The sequence below is a fragment of the Ptychodera flava genome, chromosome 7 (assembly GCF_041260155.1).
Source record: "Ptychodera flava strain L36383 chromosome 7, AS_Pfla_20210202, whole genome shotgun sequence".
In the NCBI taxonomy this organism is placed as follows: Eukaryota; Metazoa; Hemichordata; class Enteropneusta; family Ptychoderidae; genus Ptychodera; species Ptychodera flava.
In genome coordinates, this window is record NC_091934.1 from 10407436 (window position 1) to 10431311 (window position 23876).

Below are 23876 nucleotides of genomic sequence, written 5' to 3' on the forward strand. Positions count from 1 at the left end.
GGAACGAATTTGTTTCTATGGTTATCTCAGTGTATTCATAAATCGATAGGCAATCGAGCCAAAATGGTACTGTGACATTTGAAGTTTGGCAGTCTCTAACACAATTTGTTGCACTGAGCACGGCGACGACAACGACGACGATGACGATGATTTGAATCATTATCATCGTCATGATTGAAAAGATCATTATCGTCGTCATCAGTGTGGTCAAATTTAATGAAACTACTTATACACCTGTCGTAAATGTTTATAAAAGGCGGTGGTGATATCAGAATTGTATCTTGCATGACAATGTTTTAGTCTATTTCTCCTTCAAGCTCTTCAAAGCTGAGGTGGGCGATCAAATTTGTTAATGTGACGAGATTTTTCAAACACGTGTAATGTATTTCTACTTTAAAACAAACTAGATAGGAAAACATGGCTCGTAAGGGAACGATGATGCAGCAGCGGCTAACCAAGTGAACTGCGGCTGATCTGTGTTTTTGGAATTGGGAAGGACCGCCCTCTATCCTCGTGCACTTAGTCTATCTACGTGTGGAGAATTCATTGATTTTATTGCTTTCAACTGTGTTTACATTTGGCTGTCTGTGCCTCACTCTTACTTTCCGTCTCAATTTGTCGTTCTCTAATTGATGTCTTCAGTTAATATCTAGAGCTAGACTACTCGTCTTTAAGTACTTTTAGAGGCAATAAATACCCGACTTGTTTCCTTACAGGCAGTCTACGTCGCCCTTTCAGCGAATCGAGAGGTCATTCACCATTGGTTGATTGATGACAACAAATTAACATATTTGAATATTCATACGTCGCCGCTGAATGCTAACTTGTGTCGATGAAAGGTGATATTCAGTATTCGCGGGACGTGTTCATCCCGTCTGTACAGCTCCGTACACTGTCTGTAGGCACATTTACGTAATTATCAAGCCTGGTGTATCCAAACGAAGCCGTGAGTTCATTGGCCATTCATGCTGCTGGGTGTCTGCAACAGATTAAGGTAAATCGATATTTCTGATAAACAGTTCTCATTGATAGTACGACATAAACAGTTCATGATAAACTCGGTAGTGAGTGTTCGTGCTGCTCATTCGTCGTGATAAAAGCGCTGGGGTCCTAACGTTTGCAATAGAGACCTAAGACAAACGTACACCGTGCACACAACGGAGATACAAATATTGGAACACGGACATCGGAAGGGATATTCCAACTCAATGTGTTTGTATTGCATTCAAATGGTAGACAACTAGCCACGACGTGTCAATAGTTACAACATACGTACGTAAACAAGGAATGGATTCAAAGAATGAAAAATCAATGCTGCCTCGGTTCAACAAAGCATTTTTGGAAAATCAAATATGTACTTTTTATGTCTGAAGCTCAGCAAGACCTTTCTAAGTTTCGTATGTATTCTTGGTTGCTATTTACGTGACAGTGCGTGCTTTTCATTAAGCAAGCCATACATACTATCTATGTTATAAATACGTAATGTACTGCCTCCGCTGATATTGTATTCCGATGTGTAAATTTTATCTCTGTGTGACAATATTATTGCATGCAGTACATCACATTGTATACAATATTAATGATGTCGCGGCAAATAACGTACAACCACATCATATCTCGCAGATTACGTATTCCGAAGACGTTCTCGGACCTCCGAGTAATGATACTTTAAGATCGGTCTCCCGAGAACTCTATTCAATCCTAAGAACAATTATTATAACGAATTTGTCTGGTCTGTAATTGCGATATCCTGGGTGATTGCAGAGGGTAATCGTGTGTGGTTTAGCCGCTGACGTCACGGAAAAATGCATTCGATGTCTATCTAAGACGAAAACAGAGAGTGTCGGGAGGCATACGAGGATGGTACTTCAGATGTGTGAAAATATACGGCGGAGCCTACACAAACATTATCCGCTGTTCACTGGCAGTTTTCTGGATACTGCTATTTTATATTATCCAAAATCAGCAACGGCAAAGTTACGTTTTCTTAAGGTAGTGCATGCCTTGACATTGAAAGACTTAAACCTTTGCTCAGCTTTCCATGAGGAAACTTTAGACCATTACTTTTCAAAAATGAACATCAGGGTCATCATGAAAGATTGTGTACTGAAGAAACGAACCACTCAATATTTACTGACATTGAAATTCAAAATGGCCGCCATACCTATTTTAAATCGATGGTAAATATTTACATTTTCGATTTTCACAAAAAAATTAACCAGTGATAATTATATACTTCATAATCTTTAAAAGAGCGCACACAATTTGTACACCAAGAAGAGCCTGAAAAAAGTTTTAGAGTCAGAATACCTGTCCAGAAGCGATTCTACCTGAAAACTTTTTGAAATATCAATAACATTTTCTACATCTGGCTGAGTACAATTCTTTCGTATAGTGTACGAATATAACCTTTAATATTGAGGGAAACGAAATTTACAGCTTCACTATCGTTTTCGGACAAAAGCTCCTGAGCAATTTGAAATTATTCATCGATCAAAGCTTTTGAAATTTAGTAGACATCACCCTCTCAGGTTCTTAAATTTTTACAGCTACTTACCATTGCGGAAATGCCAGCTTTTCGAAAGGTTTCATAAGATGAGTTTAAGGAGCGAGGAAAATTAGCCCATTAGGCTGAGAATAGAAAACGTGTCTTGGATGAGTAGACGTAACTTTGTAAGTGAAACCAGGAGCTAGCATAGTTCTAACTGGGTATGATAATAATGTTATTGAGACGTTCTGACGAGTTAAAGCCCCTTCTCTTGGTTTAAGAACATCCATTCTCAGGATAGACAGTGTTATCCATCCTTGAACAGGGATAAGTAATAATTCTCGTCCGTTGCATCTACCGAACTGTTGGTTTTTCTGAGTCCTTGTAGCTTTTCGTTCTTAGACTTGTAGAGTAAATTTTAAAAAATGTTTTCTTAAATGATGTTTCAAATGTAAATTTTATAACGTCCTACGTACAGCTTGTTTTGGCTGTCGTAACAGAGGTAAATGATATTTGCTGGTCTAGTCAAAATATACTCAGAATGCTTGTTTCGTCTTGTCATGCAAATTTCAGAATATTCCTTATTGATCGCCTTAAGTAGTAGTCAGACTCGCTCTACGCATATTAAACATTCTACCTTTTATATAATCATTGACTGTTTGCCGAAGGTGACGATGAGTCAGATTGTCATTGATCTGAGGATGACCTTACAATCAACAGCAGACTTCACCTGATGATGTTCTTTCAAGTGTCATCTAAAGGTCTTCTTACCTTCACACAGAAGCAGACATCTACTTCAGTAAGAGTCAGTCATGAAAAGTTTATCCCGTGGGCGTCAGCTCCCTTCCCAGTAACTTCACTTCAACGTTTAGAAATCCAATCTTTTTTCTACGCACTGTTTAGACTTTACCGAATCTCGGTAATTTACTGAAAATTGACTTAGTTCAAAATTCGGTTTATTTCTGACCTTAATACTATCTAGCAATAGCTAGGAAAGCCTCATTATAAAGATCCCATGTACTGTATATATTTTCCAATAATTAGATCGTAGTCCGAAATAATAGTGTAAAGCTGATGCTTTTTAAAAGGTAGAGTCATGAAAAATGAGCCTCAACTAAGTGCTGCTTGCCAAATTACTGTTGATTCTCCCCTCAGAGTTTAAAGTGGTCACATTCGCCCTGACATATGCCTGATATTGCATTTGCGAAAAAGACCACATGGAAACTTGTATTCACTAGAGGAACCAGCCTGCCCTTTTGTCGATTCTGTTTTTATCAGCGATCGAACTTACCATCATTGATGCCAGGGACAGACAGCACAATATACTTGTGTAGGTTTAATGTTCACGAATTTGCACGATACCGCAGGATGCAGTGTCGGCCCTGTTCCAAATCGCTGCTCTTGCTTTCCGCTTTCTCCTGAATAACATAATTTCTGCTTCTTTTCTGTTAACATCGCTATGTACCAATATCCCATTGGCATGCATCAAAGTATATCATGCTTAAAGAGATGAATATTTTATTTCAGATACCGGAGACTTTTTAGTGTTCGTGTTGTGAAACAAAGTACAGAGGTCACATGTTGATGAAATGCGTTTAGCTAGTCTACTCAAAACTAGACAATGTAGCGGTTATAGTCTACTGCAAACTAATCAGCCCGCCTCCGTCTATATCGATGAATCAAATGGCTTAACTTTCTGCCATCATCTTCCTACTCCTTTTCACACTTCAAAAGTTCCTGCCATATGATTGAGTGTGGCCCTAGGTCCTACTGTCAGCCGGGTGTAAGAAGTATGTACCACCGGGTCGTGTATGTTGTCTCTTCAGAAACTCAACCTATTATTACGGAAATTACAGCCCACACGAATCACACAATTCATTACGTGTATCTTTTTGTATGCAATGATTGACAGAAATATGCCACCTGTGAAAGTTGTTTCACGTGAGAAAAATGCCAGGCAACCGAAAAATTATTCCTAAATGATCAATTTATAAAGGAAACTATGAATATTTCATTGGACCTGAAGATCGCGTTAAATTATGTAAAAACACTTATCATGTAGATGTGCAAGCTCTGCCTTAGTGGATTACTGTAACAGTCAGCTGAACAAGAGGGCGTAAAGAGGGTTACGCCCGGGTATTTTCCGCCCAGCAATTGGAACTTGGGTTTGGGTTAGGTTATAAGTGTCACGTGGGTAAATAGCCAGGGAGTAAGTGTCCTAAAGCGGAACAGGAATGGAGCTGAACAGAATGGAGCCTCATAATGCTATTCAAGGTCGAGCATTTCACATTGAAGCTTCCTTCAGCTTTCAGATAATGTACCATATAACTGTGTTTAAGTCAGATATGGGAGAGTGGGACCAGTCATGCAAAGCGTGGTCGGTAGATTTTGTCTAGACTGACACAATTAATTTATGCAGTGAAAGGTTCATTAGCATATTACTATGCAAATATTTCACACTTGTTAACATCTTGATCAGCGTCCTTCAAAACCAGCTATCATCAATAAAACACCTGGCATTGTGAATGTATTTTTATTTTTACTTCAAGCAGAGACCATACAAATCTTTCGGCAGGTTTGATGAGATGTGATGATCAAATTTTGTCTAGTATGGTGAATCATTTGGATAGATACATTTTCACTCTTATCAAATAACTGAATATCAACTCAATTAGATTTCAAAGAATTTCCATTTTGTGAAGTTTCTATGAATTGTTTCTGAGAGAGTGTTGTCTTTTTTCTAGGTGCGTTATTGCAATTAATAAACAAAACTTCCCCATATCGAACTGACAAGTTGCAGATGTTTATAAGTACGAATTTGTAAGTTTGAAATAATTCCTCACTTTCCCACTAAAAAGCTGACTGACATAACGGTTGAAAGACTTACGCGGACTGCCTTTGCCGCTGGTAAGATCTGATGAAGCCAATTATAACACAAGCTTTTCAACGCATACTGAAAGACATGTTAGCAGCACTCTAATTTGTCGGTCATATAGCCAAATATCATCGACAACTTCGTTGAAATTGAAGAAGTTTCAGTCGCTGAGCGATAATTGTCTGGCATTGAAAAAATCGCTTGATTCCCTTTGAAAAGTCTATTTCTATGACGCAGTACCGTTTAAGACATAGATACGTACGTGACAGATTGGCTAAATTGTGCATACTCAAACTATTCACACTAAGATGAACAATATCTGAACACTTCAGAAATAAGTCTGAAAGTGCAAGTCAAAATACACCAATCAGCTTTGCAGTAGACTGTCTGATAAATTGGTGTCCGCACAGATTAATCTCTAGTCGAATATTCTCCCTTGATAGTTCAAAGTTAAACTTCAAAGACACATTAGAAAAGGGAAATATATACCATTACAATAGGGAAATATATAGTAGACTTGAGTTTGTATAACCGGCTTATCAGTACACCTCACTATATTGTCGCTATAGTAAAACTAATATCAAAGATGTTCACTTGAACCATTTCCGTCCCAATTATCAAATTTTCCACTCTACGACATGTTGGAGGAAATCAAAGCTTACGCTACAAAGATTATGACCTATGCGGCATTGCGGCTGACGACGTAAAAGATGTATGGAGCTATTCATTACGTTGACAACTATTACAAGTAAAAGCACAGAAACACGTTACTTTTCCATGTAAGAAGTGAACCTCATCTATAGATTCTTTCCAATGCGTGTATTAAACCCTATAGAGGATTGTAAATCACAAAGTCCTGACACAATATAATTAAATTGTCGTTTCTACACCGGGTCATGTTAACAAACCGTGACAAGGAATAAATGGGTTATTAATCTTCAGTCCGTTCCTTACAAAATTATACGTCTTTCCCTGAAGCAACATTGTTTGCTTTGAATTAGTTGGTATGACACGTATAACCGATGTAACTAGTGTATCATTAGTCTTGTTGATTAGGGAAATTGAATCCTGGAAAACAATCTCCCTGACTTGCATACTGCCTGCAGTAAATCCACAAGGCAGAAATGAACGAAGTGAAACCTCAAATTATCACGATAACTCACCGAAATAGTATTTCATATCTATAACATCGTGTCTAATATTCAATCAAACAACAACACTAAGGTAATTTTTTAGATAAGCCTGTAGAGCTATGAATACTTTTAGTTCTACCTGAAGATTGCAGGATGAATGAAACTTCAGTAACAGAGATTGTACTTGAAGTAATTTGTGTTTTATATATATATATATATATATATATATATATATATATATATATATATATATATATATATATATATAATATAGATAGATAGATAGATAGATAGATAGATAGATAGATAGATAGATAGATAGATAGATAGATAGATAGATGCATATATATGTATATATTTTGTGTGTGTTTATATGAGAAATCGTATATATATGCATATATATATATATTTATATATAACCGGGAGGGCACATTGTATACATTTGTGTATACATATATATATATATATATATATATATATATATATATATATATATATATATATATATATATATATATATATATGAGAAATCGTAGATGCTTTTTGTAAATTGCTTATTTGATTTGTAAAGTCCATCCACAAAGATGTTTTACATATAGTTCACGCAGTGTGCCACCTTTCAAATACCAAAATGATATCATTTACCTGATATTTCGAGATTGAGACAAAAAAAAAGTTTCACCATTGATCACATACACAGACTTCATTTGCCATGAGTAAATGACTATTTCAAAATATCCAATGGTCAAAAAGTAAAATAAAGGGATACCTACTTTGAATAACACTTAAAAAATTCCACTAAATAATGAAACGACAGTCTTTCCAGCCGAGAATCAACTACACTTTATTACTTAGACTGTAGCTATAGGCAGTATGCTGACTACGGCGTCGGCTAAGATAGTAACATTTATCAGCCACAAATTTTAGTGTTCCGTCAAGCAGAATCGAATATCGTCATTTTACGACTAAAATAGTTCTTATAGATTGAAAAGTACCGGCAACGATAAAAACATGTTTTCTTCGAATTCTTGTTGATGAAAAAGTCATCGCGATTTTGGTACAGGTGTGTGTTTCTATGTTTCTCGTGACTCAAGTGTCTCTTCATGATGTAAGCTTAGGATATGGGAAATCCCACAAGGTATTGCAACGCCCTGTGCCTTCAGCATTATAACGAGTGGCACCGCGATTCCAAAGAGATACTGTAAAAATCCCACGCCTGTGGTAAACTTGTTGTAATCAGGCAATGGAATCTAATGTACAAAACATCAGGTATACACTGACGTTTTGTGAAAGGCTTCAAGGAAAGTTAGGTCACTTTTGAAACGCATTTATAGTTTTAAGAGCTACTTGCAGATTTACTTCACAATCCGATATCGATCTGCACCTGCTTCGGAATAAGAAATCATTTCCTTCAGACGCGTGTCTTCTAATATGATAAATTACGAATTGCGTTTACTTAAACAAATTATTTCCTGTAATGAAAATATAATTACCGATATATCACCGACAAGTGCATCATTCTCTAACCAATTTACATACCAAATTAGGTTTTTTCTCTGGGGTTGTGTTTATTCAAATGGCATTGCTCATCATATATTCCGGAGTTCTTCATATCGCATTACAGTTTTATGACATCGTGCAATTAACAATCCAATTTTGAAGCACAAATGACGAATGTGTACCCACGGACGGGAAACTAGAGAAAAGCCGACGGCAAAATTATGTCAATATAACATATGTATTTATAGCAGTAAAACACGATTATGCAGATGATCAAAAATCGTATAATTCTCTAAAATCTGAACTAAAGAACATTTTAATATATTGATTTCTTGTTCTACGCAGTGTATTAAGTCATCGTACATACTAGGATCCGAGTCTTACATTACTGTTGTTATAAGATTATTTCAATGATATGAAGCCGAGTAATGGCCATTTCACTCCCAGTGTAACTCAATAAAAGTAATAAAACCATATAGACACAGGTATATTTAGCCATAAAGATGTTACTAGTGTTTCGCATGGTTAGTTCTATTTGGTTTTGTATGCGCAACGCAATGCCCACATCAGCTATAAATGTTATCTTTGCGTAAATAAGTTTCCCCGGAAAGTCCCTAGAATGACTCATGCTACCTTAATATTTTCATGTCGTTTCGCCAGGGTACTTTTAGGTTGAAATCACGATGATTTTATACCGATTTATAGATAAAGAATTCCTGTTTAAGCACTGATTATTCATTAACTTGATGTTCGTTCAAAGTGTTAAAATTATATCATATTTTCTGAATTGCTTCGATAAGATATGGCACGAAACGTTCAATGAAGTTGAGAATAAGTTTCCGCAAATTTCAGGGTAGCGACTGAATCATACCGAATCTCTTACTTCAAATTACTGCAAATACTTTGTTTTCCAGTGTATTGAGTTGTCTTTATTCTGTATTGTAATGGCTTAGCGGTAGCGTCCCACAGACAAATGTAACGATAGAAGTTTCTAAGGTATGCATTTAATATATCTGTCACTGGTATGATTGACTGTCATGGGATTTCAGAAATTATACAGGACGGTTGATTAGACGGCCTTGAAGCCATTCACAAAGACAAGTGGTTGTTTTCGGTTCATGAACATCTTGATCCAGTACTTGACGTAGTTGTTTTAAAATCTACCACAAACTATAGCAACGTTTCTTGAAATTTCACTACATTAAAAACAGTGAAATTGTAAGCTAGAATACGATAAGGTATGATATTTATGTGTCAAGTCATTGATGAAATATGCTGTTACTCGTGTGAATTGATCTGAATTGCAATTATTTCGTTTAACAGGGACTTTGTAGATCCGCGGGTTGCCTTGAAGGCAGCTGTTAATTACACTAACTTTATTTAAAAAGTTTGATTAACTCCGTCGACTTATTCCACAGCCATAATCGGATGCAGGCACTAGTTCGCGACCGTCATCTACATCTGTAGTCCTTCTATGGATGCCTTCTTCTCTTACAAAGTTTTGAGTCGATAAATGGCTAAAGGCACAGTGTCACGTGATGTCAATCAGCTTGTTGTCAAGGTTACTACACACGCAAGAGTGTTGCAGAACTGAGAAACAACAACTTTAATGCACTTCTAATGTTCTTTTCATCAATTATCGCACACCGTCGTCACGGTTCCATTCACAGTACTGTGATTGCAAAAATAATGGAAAGAGTAAATTCCATGTCGATAGGAAAGGTTCTTATGTCACGCCAAGTTCACAATTTCATTAACCGATCTCAAAAATCTATGTAGCTGATGAATTCCTGTGGGATTCTAATCACTCTCTCGTACACCAGAGAGCTGGCAACGGGTCTCTACTATCGTCTAGACATTTGTTATCAAAATTAATGATTGTATGTGATAACAAAATACAATGTAATTTTGTGTTTACTATGGTGACCGTCATAAGGTAGTGTCCTAAAGATACCTAAATTGTGTTACGTTAATGTCTCTGAAACTCATTGAACATCATGTTAATATGCATATCGAGCATACACTTTGATATGACTACAATCCAAGAAAACGTTTAGTACAGCGATAAACTTTGGTGCTCCACCACTGTTATAATAGCGTAAACATCGCCAATACCACGGAGTTTGCTGCATTGCTTATGTGAGAATTGACCGTGTAGCTTCATATCGTTCGGTCGAAACGTCGATTTTTATCTGCCCGAAGCAACTTCCGCGGGATATTAAAAATACTTAATTGTACATCGGGCTTTCTAAATATAAATCCTAAGAACTCCTATCAATTGCCAGCATTTGGTCGCCTTGGCTACGACCTTTACTTACGCATCATTAAAAAGGACAAATTATTCTTTAAAATTTCACAAACATTAAAGTACATGAAGAAATAAGACCTCATACAAATACGTCCTGTAGTATGGCCATGTTACTTCTAAAAGGAAAAGACAAGAATCTCAAATCTACTATCTATAACATTAACTTGAAAGCGTCAACATATAAATGCCACCCGGCTCAAGCATTTATTCTTTGGAAATCTCATTGTGTCTCCGTTTCTTGGCTGAAATGAATCTTCTTTATATCCAAAACTTCTCTTCTTTATTCCAGTATGTACTTTTCTTCGAGTTTTCTATAAATCAGCAATACGTTTTCTCTTTGTTTTGTACAATAATGAACTGTGCTAATATTTAATCATGCATTATTTTACATAATCCTCTGTGTATATTCGCTGGAGGCTCTAAAATGCAAAGTAAAATTCATCGCATCACTCTGTTGCAATCGCTTGTTTTAATATCACCCGACAAATGACTGACTTATTCTTCCTTTTTGTAAAACATTAATTTTCAACGCTGCCCAAGGGATGCAGTACAGACAGGATGCACGTGGACAACCTAAATGAAATGCACAGGCAATATAAGTCATTTCACTATTCGCCATATATATCGTGTTTCCTGTCGCATTTATCAGTAATTTGGTCTCACGAATAAGTTTCATGGCCGTCGCTATGAGGAGTGAAAGCCTCCCAGTATGGCACATTATATGCCTTTTAAAATGCACCATTTTCTTTCACAGCGACTCGTTCTCCTACTTTTGTCCAAGATCATGTTTGATTAATGTTACCTTTCGAAGATGCAAATGGTAAAACATGTCATTGATCCTATATCATGTCAATAATAAAAGACAAATTATTGTTTTTACTCGCTGAAATTACCTAAATAAAATTCGGGTATGCGGATTAGAACTTTTAAAGTTAACACGATTGGAACTATTTTGGGATAATTGGATCTTCATAATATTCAAATTTCTCAAAAATCTTAGGTGCCCTATAGCTGAATGTTTCAATATTACTTATAAAAACAAGTAGTGTATAATGTAAAAAAAAAGGCAGATGAGCCTACATTGCAGATTTTAAAGACATCACTTCACCATCCAATTATCCTAAATTAGTTCCAATCGTGTTTGTTGGAAACGGTTGTTACGTTATGTACAAACTTGTCCATTTGTGTAAATTGGTAAATTATTTCGCTGGCATTTGTATTCGGAGTCTTTCACACAGCATCTACTTTAATACTCTCCTGTATCTTCAATAGATTTTATCACTATATAGAACACGTGCTAAGACACACGACAATAAAGGTACTATGCGCCTCAAAAGTAAAAAAAAATAGACTTTTGCTCAAACTTTCCCCAGTGAAAATTTCAACCATTCTCTTACAAAAGCAGGAATAGAAATTAGGGATCGCGCCGTGCAAAGTTTGGAACTACAGGAACAAATTTCCTAACTACATCCGAAATGGCAGCCATCCCTGTATTAACTCTACGGGAAAAAAATAAAATTTCTGATTTTCCTAAAAGTATTGAAAAAAAACGAAAGTCTAAATATTTATTCCTCAGGCGTGTAGTGTTTTTTCATTAAAAACGCGACTTTCAAACTTCAAACGGAAAACTCACAAATCATTTGCCGATGGTATGATCTCTCGAAGAGAATGAGTTTCTTTTTCGATAGGCAGGCAAAAACATCGCCTGTGCATGACATTTTGTCTTCATAGCAAGAGCACGCTATTTCGATTGGGTTGACTCTCATTGAAGTCAAATATCGACTGTCATCATGTGCATAAAAGAATGACAGCACCGAAACCAAATAATAGACTTATATTATCAAGAACACTCGATGGCAATACGTCAAATGCAGTGTATGACAAAATAATGTAAAACGCACTGTGTTATTCATGAACGACATGTTGTTGCTAGGTAACTCGATAGATTACTATTCATGTGAATTTGCAAGGCTATTATCTGCCAGAGTGGTATTTGATGAATGACAGTTCAGCCTATAGTATTGATAATGATGATGATTATTATTGGTTTTGTTGTTGTTGTTATTATTGTTGTTGTTGTTCTCGTTATCGTTACCATTAGAGTTATTGTTATTATTTTTATTGTTGCAATTTTTCGCTGCTGTTGTCATAAGTATTTTCATTATTGTTGTTGTTGTTTGATCTGTATACACGTTTGATAGAGACTCTGTTACGAAGATATACATTATGGTAGTCATAATATACCTTAGAATAGACGAAAGTTGAAGGCAGATATATGTATAAATATCAACTAATACATAGATAATGAAAATCAACTTGAATTGTTGACATATTCGGGGTGCAATATCGCTGTTCTGGGTCCATTACTCTTATTAAAGAGTCGTTGCTTGGGATCGCCCCGTCTACGTTTGCAAAAGTTGATTTCTTTTCTTAAATGATTTCCAAATTGAAAGTCATTGTTTTTTCGTCATGATATTCCAGCTGGGACTGGGACTTCATTATCGCAAAACTCTGGAGGAGGTTAACTGTTGCATGAATCAAATTACACTCGCTGCCTTCTTTCAATAGGAATATTTAAGCAACAGTGTATTTTGTTGGATATACGAAGGATAAAGTAAATGTAATAAAAATCACATTCTACTCTCATAAAGTAAATGCAAACATAGTGGTTCAAGTACTAGGTAGTGAAGATTATTGTAGACGTCCCTCAAAAAATCTATAAACTTGCGCATGCGTATTATCAACATCGAATTCTTCCATATATTGGCGGATTCGTACTTAAGACAAGGCAGTCTATGTAACATCGTCTAGAGTTCTGCTGAAGATACCATAGAAGCGGTCACTGAGCATGTCTGTACGTTAATAATCCGCTGAGGTATGTTGGTTGCACGCTAAGTGTATGTAAGCTTGTGTTCAATTTATTTTAACATAACATCATTTGCACAATTTGTTTTTCTACAGGCCTACTGTAACATCATTTGTGCAGTTTCTAGCGACTGGGATCGCATCTGCCGCCAGTGTTGCAGTCGGATGTACGTGATGTGGCTTCTACAGTGAAACATTAGGTATGTGGTTTGATGTTTGTGCGATCAAAAACTTTTATAATATAATCGATCATTCTGGCGGCAAAGCAGGAACAAACGAAAGCTTCACGTCGACATGATTTCCTTGATGGATTGTACGTGCAAGTCTAAAACGCTTGGTCGACGCAATTTGACGATGAACTTCATTCGTTATGGCTAAAATGCATGTTTTGAAACATATTATGAAACTGGTATGGACCGTTCCAGTCTCGTCTTTCCCAATAGACCAGTGTTATCGTTTCAGATTATGATACAATGGTATCTTTTCACAGAACAAATGTTGTTTTGGATATGGAACAACACATTTTGATCGTCTGTCAAGTGCAGCACTAATGAAAATGCCCTTGAATTGAATTGAATTCACAGAGTAATGATTCTGTTGACAATGCCAATGTTTCAACGGTGAAGGAAACCTACTTTCATCGCTATGATATATTGATGAAACTTCTGGGTAATTCTAATCTACATTTCCACTTTTTTGATTTATTCTGAGATACCATGTCGCGTTGATAAAACATGCCGATAAAACTACCTGTATAGCTTTACCTGTACACATTGAACATGCAAGCACGTACCACGGTTAATTCGCTACTAAGAAATGGAATTCGTAAGTCCTGATTTATGATGAGAATGAATGTTCGTGGTGTTTTCTCTATCGTTGGTTGGTTTGTCATTCTTAAATTACAGTTTAAATGTTTGCCTGCTACGTAACTTCATTTGCGTTATGGGACATAATGTACTTATCAAAATATTGGATTAATTAAACTAAATTAAATCAAATAAAACAAATCCCTGCTCATTTAATAGTACATTTCGACCGTTGAATGAGAGAAGAAACCAAACATACAAGCTTGGCACATTATATGCAGCACGTAAATTATAAGCGACTGATGATTTTATATTCCCATGAGATCAATAAAAACCAGGACGAACCCTGTTTCATACATCTGCGCATGTCCAGATGAGCAAAATGATGGAAAGGCTTGCTATAAAGGAAGTGAGGTTGATCAAATTACTAAAATAAATAAATGAGATTCTGCTGATTAGCCCAGAATTCTTTTCTGAGAAGGATGAAATGAAATCAAATATACGTGTTCACATAAAGAGTGGTATATCCTGGTGAGATCAAACGGAACGCAAATTTTTTTTTAACGGATGTAAAAGTTTATTGAATCTAGTGTTTTGCAAGGTGTGAATCAGATAGGTATACAGTCATATATAACAATAGATATAGCAAATCAAGGAACGTGCCGCTGTAAGCAGCAAGTTGGACCTATAGAGTCACATAGGATCACTTTGCATTGAGCAGACACAGTTTTATTGCCTGGGCATTGCAATCCCTGGATATGCCTTCTGAGATTAACAGATCAACTAGTGACTGTAAACAGATAGTTATCATTTTTCCTTCAGCCTTGAGTTTTTGTAAAGCGCGGTGATAGGCTGAAGATTGTTATTTCACCGAAGCATACATCATGCCCTGACCATGTTTTATTGCTTGGAGGATATTGCCCTATAAATCGCTATTCCAATTGCATGAAGCATGATTAATCAACTATTACACTTAATTAATCATGCTCAAAATGATTACGTATGTGTTAATGAGAAAATAAAGGTCCCCTGTATCATTAAACAGTGATACAATAGCCGGACAATTTATTAGTGAATAAATTAAATTTTGCATCGACGCAAACCCAAGCTCATATTATCCCGTATTATTGAAAGAACACTAGAAGCATAATGGAGTGTGTTACTTTTGTTTTACAGCAGTGACCATACTTGTAAATTTGCACACTCTCATAAGAAGCATGAACGCGATGAAGCAGTTTAAAATCGTCACATAATGAAAGCCAGCACACTGATACTATTGTTTGTGAAGTATGCAATTGTACAAATCAAGGAAATCTAGTCAGGCGAATGAATGTTGTAATACACATCTGATTCCAACACGCTGCTTTCAGTATAAAAAAGAAAACAAAATATCGCTGCAGCAAGTACCCCAAGGCATAAATCTAAGGTAACATGACGGCAATGATATGCCAATATGGGGATGCTTTTAGCTTTAAAGGCTGAATACTAAATAGAATATTTTCATTTTGCGTCAGTTTCGACCACAATAATGTCGATATCAAGGTAGTTTGCGCCTCGAAAATCAGAAACTTAAACTCTTGCTCAAACTTGCCTTAAGGAATATTTCAACCATTCTCTTTCAAAATCAAGAATAAAAATTGGGAGTCACCGTGCACATTTTGGTACTAGAGAAACAAATTACCCAAGATTTACCGATATTTGACATTCAAAATGGCCGCCATGCCTGTGTTAATTCTATGGAGGAAAAATAAAATTTTCGATTTTCGAGTTAAAAAGAACCCCCTCAAGTAGTTTATCAGAAAAGAATTGTAAAAGTTTGTGTGTCCGAATATCTGTCCCAGAGGCGCATTCTACCTTAATGCCTAAATGTCACTGATTACGAAAGAACTGGTACTCATATTGACTGTTTCTTAGAAATATTATCTGCCATATGCAACAAAAGACGGTGACATGCCAGAAGACGTAACGTTGAATAGACAGACATATAGGAGAAGAGAAAGAACCAAAGATATGGCCGGACCACATCCACAAAGTAGCTCACAAATTAAAAAGCAAACGTCGACCGAACGCAGTTTCATTACTTCCTGATTCAGAATAGCATGAATATCTCTGATATATCTGAAATTGAGTATATCATATTCGGATCTGATCCATTACTTTTTGAAATTATAATGATACTTATTAATATTACATCGGAATCAAATATTAAAATGAAAAAATAATCTCGCAAATGTATGCTGCTGTCCGTATTTATAGCATGCAGCACATAAACACAACGCCGTCTGCATTGGTCTGAAAATCCTTCATGACTATGGCAAGTAAAAGATGAATGGCTAAGCAGTGTAGTGATAAGGAAATGAGCTTCGTCTTATCACTTTCATTGTCGTCTGAAGACTTTATTTTCTTGACTCTAAGATTAGCAAACCCTTTACCGATACTCATTACTAACATTAAGTTGTTAAATCGTATTAGTCGTTATAAATGGTTCTAGTCGTGATCTTGCAGATAGTAAGGATGTGTTTACTAGACTTAAAACATATTATATGACCATGAAACCTCTTATTATCGTTAGAGCGTTAAAGTGGAATGCGCCTCGCTCGGTGACAGGTATTTAGACTGTCATTGTTTTCATTTTTCTTCTGGTCTACCGTTTGTGGGAGCTCATTTTAAAGCCCTTGTAGTAAGAACAATGTTCACCGTCTTAGTTTTTCGAAAATCGAAAATTTCATTTTTCCCTCAGAGTTAAACAAGGATGGCGGCCATTTTGAATTTCAAATACTGTACAGGTAAAAGTCAGGTAATTTGCACGGTGGCCCCTGATTTTTATTCTTTATTTGGTGAGAGAATGATTGGCAGTGCCATTTGCAAAGTTTGAGCAAAAGTTATGTCTTTTACTTTCAAGGCGTATGCTACCTTAAGATAAGCTTTAACTTTTACGTCTATGATCTGTGCTTGGATGGAACTGTGCGTAATTGTTTGATTCATTTTTTTCTCCTCAGGACTCCATTGCTGGTGATGGTTGGTATTGACCTTCAGCAACATGCCTGGATTGATCGATCGCCTTACCAGGAACAATCTACCTCTACAAAACTGTAGAGTCACGGGCTGTGTGAACGGCTACTCATCCGGCATCACAGCTACACTAACATATCTGAGTACTGAGGATCACCTTGTAGATGGGATTTACGTCTTACCTTTAAATGATTTGAACACGGTTGTCAGCTTTGAAGCCGAGGTATATGGTAGGGCTTATGCAGTACATATAAAGCCTAAGAGCGTGTACACTCACTCATCCTTTGAGAGCACGAGTTTACCCGGCAACCAGGTCTGTTTGAACCAGGGTAAGTTTGTCGTGAACGAGTTCGATGAGGCTTCTGTGTTTTCAGCGACTGTTGGGACGATCCCGCCTTACGGCACGGTGCGGTTGTTGGTGAGTATTGTATCTGAACTTGAAATCACAAAAGATGGGGCTTTGTTGTTCAGTTTGCCGTCAACATTTACACCGAGGTACAACCCGGTCGTTGGACCAACCCAGACTAGTTTATCAAGCATATCTTACTTCACACAAGATGACCATCCTCATAAAAACACACCTGGTAGCCTGTTAGACGTAGCCAATGACATCTCGATCAACTCCACCGAGTACGAATTTACTTTTCATTTGGAGGTTAAAGCACCGGGGCTGCTTGCAGGTGTTTCGAGCTGTTCACATGCCATAAGAGTGGATGCCGATCCGTGTGCCAACGACGCCTCGGAGGTATTCGTCAGTCTGGCTGAGCCCCACCATTACAAAAGCGATTTGCAGGTGCTCATCTATCTAGCAAAACCCCATGAACCATCAGTTGTGATAGAGCACGGGGATATGTCGCCATCGGCGTATGAGGAACATTTGAAATCGACGGAGGAATTCTCTGAATTCGAAAACAGGGCTTGCTTGCTCGAGGACAACGTCAAAATCCCTCTCCTCCGTTCAAGAGTTCACAAGGATGTCATGCACAACCCTGTCATCATGCTCAACTATTCCCCAGACTTCAAAGGTTTGGGAGATACGCTGAACAAGAAATTTGAAGTTCCCGGTGAATTTATCTTTGTGGTGGATCGCAGTGGAAGCATGAGTGGTGCTAATATCGCCAACGCAAGAGAGACGTTAATGCTCTTTCTGAAAAGTTTACCTGTAAGTTGTCAGTTTAACATAATCGGATTCGGTTCGGGCTTCAAGCCCCTCTTCGAGTCTAGTCGGCCTTACACACAAGTGACGGTTGACGAAGGCTGCCAATATGTGACCAAGATGAAGGCTGATATGGGCGGCACTAACCTGTATTCACCCTTGGAGTGGATCTTCAAGAAGCCGACATGCCGAGGTTTTCCTCGACACGTGTTCGTTCTCACCGATGGAACCGTCAACAACGTTCATCAAGTGGTGGAGCTTGTCAAGTACAATTCACACAATACAAGGTTAGCTGTGTCTTTGTCTTATGATCTACGCTTTCATATCTTAATTATCAGTTCCGTTCAAGAAATTTGAAGTCGAAATGCGTGGCAAATTCACGGACGTTCATCGGTTTTGTCGGTAACTTATAAGAGATTATTTCCTAAGGCATTATTCTGTTTTAAAAGCGTTTTTCAGCAACGTATTTTTCGTTTAAGCAGTAAACCACGTCAATGACGAGTATACTACGAGATTTTGACCAGTTCACCCCATATATGCACTCGCTATCACTCGTGCATATATGGAGTGAACTAGTCAAAACCGAGTGGTTTGCCCGTTGCTGAGGTAGTTTATTGCTATTATATCATGACATTATAATCAAATTCTGGCGTGAAACGACTTCAAACAAGGAATTTTTCTCAAGCTGAAAGCTCACGCGTGTTCCAACCGGGCTATATGGCGAATATAGCACGGTTGATTTTATGTCTCGACAAATCGGATCGCTGTATTTGCGCCATCAATATACCGACACAACATTTGTGATAGCGTGTATAAGTGAATAAAAGGAAACGAGCCCAAGCAAAAAGAATTCATGAATTTAAAAAAACTACAGAAACTTCATCACAACTTCCATGTATTGCGAAACCCCTTTGGCTAAACGAACGTTTGATATGAGGCGTAATTCAAGCAAATATATGAACTCAGTCTGGCGCATTCAAGTTAAAAACGCATGCTGCAGTGTCTGGCATTATATCTGAGCGTTAGAGTAGGAATTGTCGATAATCTTTGAAATACCCTGATGAGCGGATGTGGTTGCTCAGTTGCCATAGAAACAACGTCTCATTGCTTTCCATTATGTAACGTGCATTACTTTTATTAGTCTCAGATGGCAAAACTCTCGTACTCAACACCAATCAATGTAAATTGACATTTACAGCTTTACCAAGTCTTGTCGACTACGACAACTAAGGGCCAACCTTTTTAGTGACTACGACTATCAAAATTGCTAACTTCAGGCCGATAGTGATTCTTTCTACTTCATCCGAGATTTCAGGTTACGCCGCAGCCATTTTTGTATAGTGAACGTGGATGCAATCTTCATCGTTTGTAAGTTACAGTCAACCGCCAGGAAAACAAATGCTTTCTTAAAGCATGTTTCTTCCTTTGACAATAAAAACTGCTATAAAAGTTTGATTAATTTTCCAAACTTTCGAAAACACAAGAAATAAAATGTTAAAGTTATATTATTTCTATCTTCCTTTCATAGAAAATCAAACGCGGTTCCTTTAAGGTCCCTTTATCGCAAGCCTGATTTATTTTTTTACTACAATGTACACCGACCATTGTCATTTTTTAAATATTTAATGTATCGAGCTGGACTTGCCCCAGGACTTTCGACTTATTAATGTCTTAATTGAATACATTGAGGGAATAAATGTCTGCAAAATCTGTTGTGTTCTAATGCGTAAATGGAGTGAAGGCGTTGATAGTGATGCGACGACGTTGCAGTCCAGTGATCGCGAAAGCCATTTCCGAGTATACCAGGACGAGATAAAATACAAATGAAAGTTTACAGAGCGATAGCAATAAAACTGATCATACAAAGAGGACTTTTGAACAAGCGACTGACTCAGCCATTTCTATCGAACCATGATGTAGATAAGCTCAAGAAAAGGATCACCGGGCTAGTCTATGCCATCAAACGTCAATATGAAACATTTATTGAGGAGTCAGTTGCTTTTTTTTCAAAATGACAGGAAGTGTGGTAATATTGAGAATATAAACACCCTAATGTTGCGATATTGGTGCTTTGCAGTTGAAAATTCCCTATCGAATTTCGAAGCAATCCTGGTGCAAATCGAGGGATTTTTTTGCTTTGTTATCTTTGATTGGTTCATCAGGACTGCAAAATTGCTTCGTTTTGGAGACACAATTCAGCCTTCCTGGGTGATTCAATAAATCATTATATTGCTTCTGTTCGTAAAGAAGGCAAACAAAGATAAGCGCTGGCTTGCGCTGCTTGGAGAACCGACCTAGGTTTTTCTTGATAGAGTAAATAAGCAGCTCGGATGCCGATTCTTGATCAGCTTATTCTCTTGATGATGTAGTGTTTTGTAGTAATCATCTTGGGTAAGCCAGTTGCCAATGGAATCGATAGAGTGTAAGAGAAGGGCCAATGATGGTTGGCTTGGAGTGATCTCATACATGCCAAGACATATCACAGTTGCTGATCAATTCACAGTTCTCTACACCTGGCGCAGTTGTTACCCTTGTTCGACTAAATGTCGAGTTGTTAGCAGTTTGGAATCATTTTAAAGAAAAAACAATCGATGATTTTTTTCGACTGAAAAATACTGATTTTTAATCGTAAACCATGAATTTCAGATACAAATTGAGCGCATCGGCGATACATCGCAGATAGTATCCGTTCAACATCTTTAATCAATAGTTGGAATAGAAATAAAAAATTTTACCCAGCAGGAAACAATTATCAGAATGATAGTATTTATTTATTTATTCATTTATTTATTCTTATTTATTTATTTATTTATTTATTTATTTATTTATTTATTTATTTATTTATTTATTTATTTATTTATTTATATGTGTATTTCCTCTCCAGTTGCAAAGTAACGAGCGTTGGCAAAAATAAACCGAATGGGTTCTTTTTTTGCATTTGTTTGCAAACTGGAATTAAAATGCCAAACCACATTTCGGGAAAATTCTCAACAGGGCGTTGTTAGAAAGAAACGAAAGAAAATGCCAGTATGGATCTTCGAGACTGCTTCGACAACTGACTAGTGGCCAGACCGATGTTCTCAAGACACTTTGCATTCTTTCTGTCAAGTTATTAAATCAAACACACGATTTTCGTTATTAAGTAGTGGTACAGGTGCACATCCCAAGGCTTTTGAAATATCAAGGAATTTACATCTTTGGCAGCTCCTTGACTTTCTGTGTAAAGATGAGTAACATATTTTAGAAATAGTCTTTCCAAGACGTTACAACAGACGCGTAATCAAGAACCCACCAGTTCACCCGGCGCTTTGTTTGGTGGCATCGTATGGCTCCAGCTGGCTGTCTAAGGGTTTCAAGTGTTGAATGGTGAGTTTAAAGTACAGACATGTTGTCTAGCTCTTTATTCGACAACTCAACGTAGAAGTTCAATCGAGGCGCAGATGGCTTTGGTAATGCCAAGGCCTCATTACAGTTTTCGAAACTTCGTCCTTGTGACCAGAATATCACTGAATCATCTGTGACCAAAGATAGAAAGTATTATTTATTATTTATTATTAATTAGAGAAAAAGATAAATGATTATGATGACTAATATTTAGGTCATTACCCATCTAAGTTACAAATTATCTCATGAAGCGATTAAAAAGTACTGTGTCATAAGTGACAGAAGCTGTGAATCTAATCAACGATATATTATCTCAACATTATTGGGATTTTCATTTTTTAATAAATACTTGAAAAATCCATTCTAATAATGCTAAGAACAGAGAGACAGCAATACAGCGATCCCGTCATATTAATTTAGTTCAAGATAGCGACTGAAATAGACATGGTAATGTGTAATCTCTAATTCGATACACTTACATAAATAAAAATTAAGTGTTTATTTCGCGATTCGAATATAAGTCGTATTTTATAAAGGAAACTGCGTCAAATTTGTGTTTAAATTCTTTTTGTGCATCTAAGCCTGTAAAAATGGACGATAAATATCAAACGTACAGTACGTCTTTTGGTTACACTTCTCAAGATGGTTTTTCAAGTAAGGTACATCACAGAGCAATAAAGCATGCTGCACCACGCACTTTCCCATCGCTGCAAATCAGAAACGTAGATGTGATAATGCTTATTTCCGAGAGCAATTCTGTCAGGGAAAACGAGATATTGTAGTGTCAAGACTAACTTGAATTAGATTAAGATCGTTGTCTTAATTATCTGATACACTTTTCGCATATAAAGTTGAGAGTCGTGTTCCTATCAGAGCTTTGTCGAGTTTTAAAAGACATTCAAGGTCTGCTTTACTGAACATGCAAGTGCTTGCCTCCATTCCTTGGGAAGGTAAATGATGTTTAGATAATGAGACCATGTTTCTTGCAACTGTTATAAATGTGAGAATGAGTCGACGTAACAACATAGGAAACCGATTATAGGACCGCAAACTGTTTCATCTATCAGACATAAATAAAGACTGCGTGTCACGTAAACATATGTAGGAAATAAGTAGTATTTTTTATTTCAAAGTATACTATGTAATAATTCTTTACTCCATTGATCTGATCAACGACCAGTTTTTTTCAGCAGGTTTGAGTTCGAAACTTTAACGTGTCTCACACATTGCTGAAAACATAATATTATGGTGACATTCTTTGTTTTGTTACTTTCAATTTTACATCACATAATAATCATAGCCACCGTAACAGCTATAGACAATAAGAAAACTTCCTCTCTATCATCAGATTTTGCAAGATCCTGAAAGCAATTGACAAATTAGGTCTATGGAGTGCAAGATTCACGGCAGAAGATAAGATTCTATTGTAACTGTAAACTTATCTATTTGGATTTTACCAGCTATTACGGTAGAACGCGCCTCGGGAACACAAATTTGGACTCTCAAATTTCTACAATTCTTTTCTGATATACCACTTGTTGGGGTTCATTTTAAAGCTCTTGGTGTAAGAAAACTTTTCATTGGCTTAGTTTTTCGAAATTCGAAACATTTTTTTTTCTCCATAGAGTTAACACAGGGATGGCGGCCATTTTGAATTTTAAATATCGGTAAACCCTGAGCTATTTGTTTCTCTAGTAGCAAACTTTGCACGGTGACCCCCGATTTTTATTTTTTGATTTTTAAAAAGAATGGTTGAAAGATTCATGAGGAAAGTTTTAGCAAAAGTTTAAGTCTATCACTTTCGAGGCGCATACTTCATTAAGGCAAATTATCCCTATCATGGATGAAAAAGGTTCAGAAAGTCATTCATTTATGTTGAATATTAAGTATATAATAATTTCTTATGGAGATTTCCTACATTGAACTATTCTAAAGTTCTTTACAACAGGTAGGCAAGTAAGAAATATACGATTACAATAGGCCTACAACTTAAAGAGCTCATAACATTTATAAATGTTTAAATCAATTGAATTGTATTTAGTCAGTCGATTGATAAAATAATTTACAAAGAAATGCTTTCAATTTGGATTTAAATGGTCGAATTTATATCATACATTTTAATTTGTATGTATGCGGGTTCCACAACTTTTGATCGCAGACAACAAAAGTAAAATGGACAGGCCATAAGATTCATACTGAAAGTTGTTTAAAGATTATAGTTATTAACGCTGACTCTTTACAATGCCACAAATATACTGTAATGCCAAACCATTTACAAATTTTAAAGAGGGTGTATATTATATTTTTCCTTAGTTTGTGCAATTTTAGTTTATCTATTTTTACGGGTAT

At 36.6% G+C, this 23876-nt stretch overlaps 1 protein-coding gene across 1 annotated transcript in view; it reads left to right on the forward strand.

Annotated features, from left to right (window-relative positions):
- The first annotated feature begins 858 nt into the window (after positions 1-858).
- LOC139136751 (von Willebrand factor A domain-containing protein 5B1-like) overlaps positions 859-23876 on the forward strand; it is a 51829-nt gene continuing 28811 nt past the window's right edge. The window contains exons 1-3 of the mRNA XM_070704566.1: positions 859-994; positions 13266-13369; positions 16975-18430. Of these exons, the coding sequence (XP_070560667.1) occupies positions 17016-18430 (1415 nt within the window). The 5' untranslated portion in view covers positions 859-994; positions 13266-13369; positions 16975-17015. The remainder of the gene's footprint in view (positions 995-13265; positions 13370-16974; positions 18431-23876) is intronic.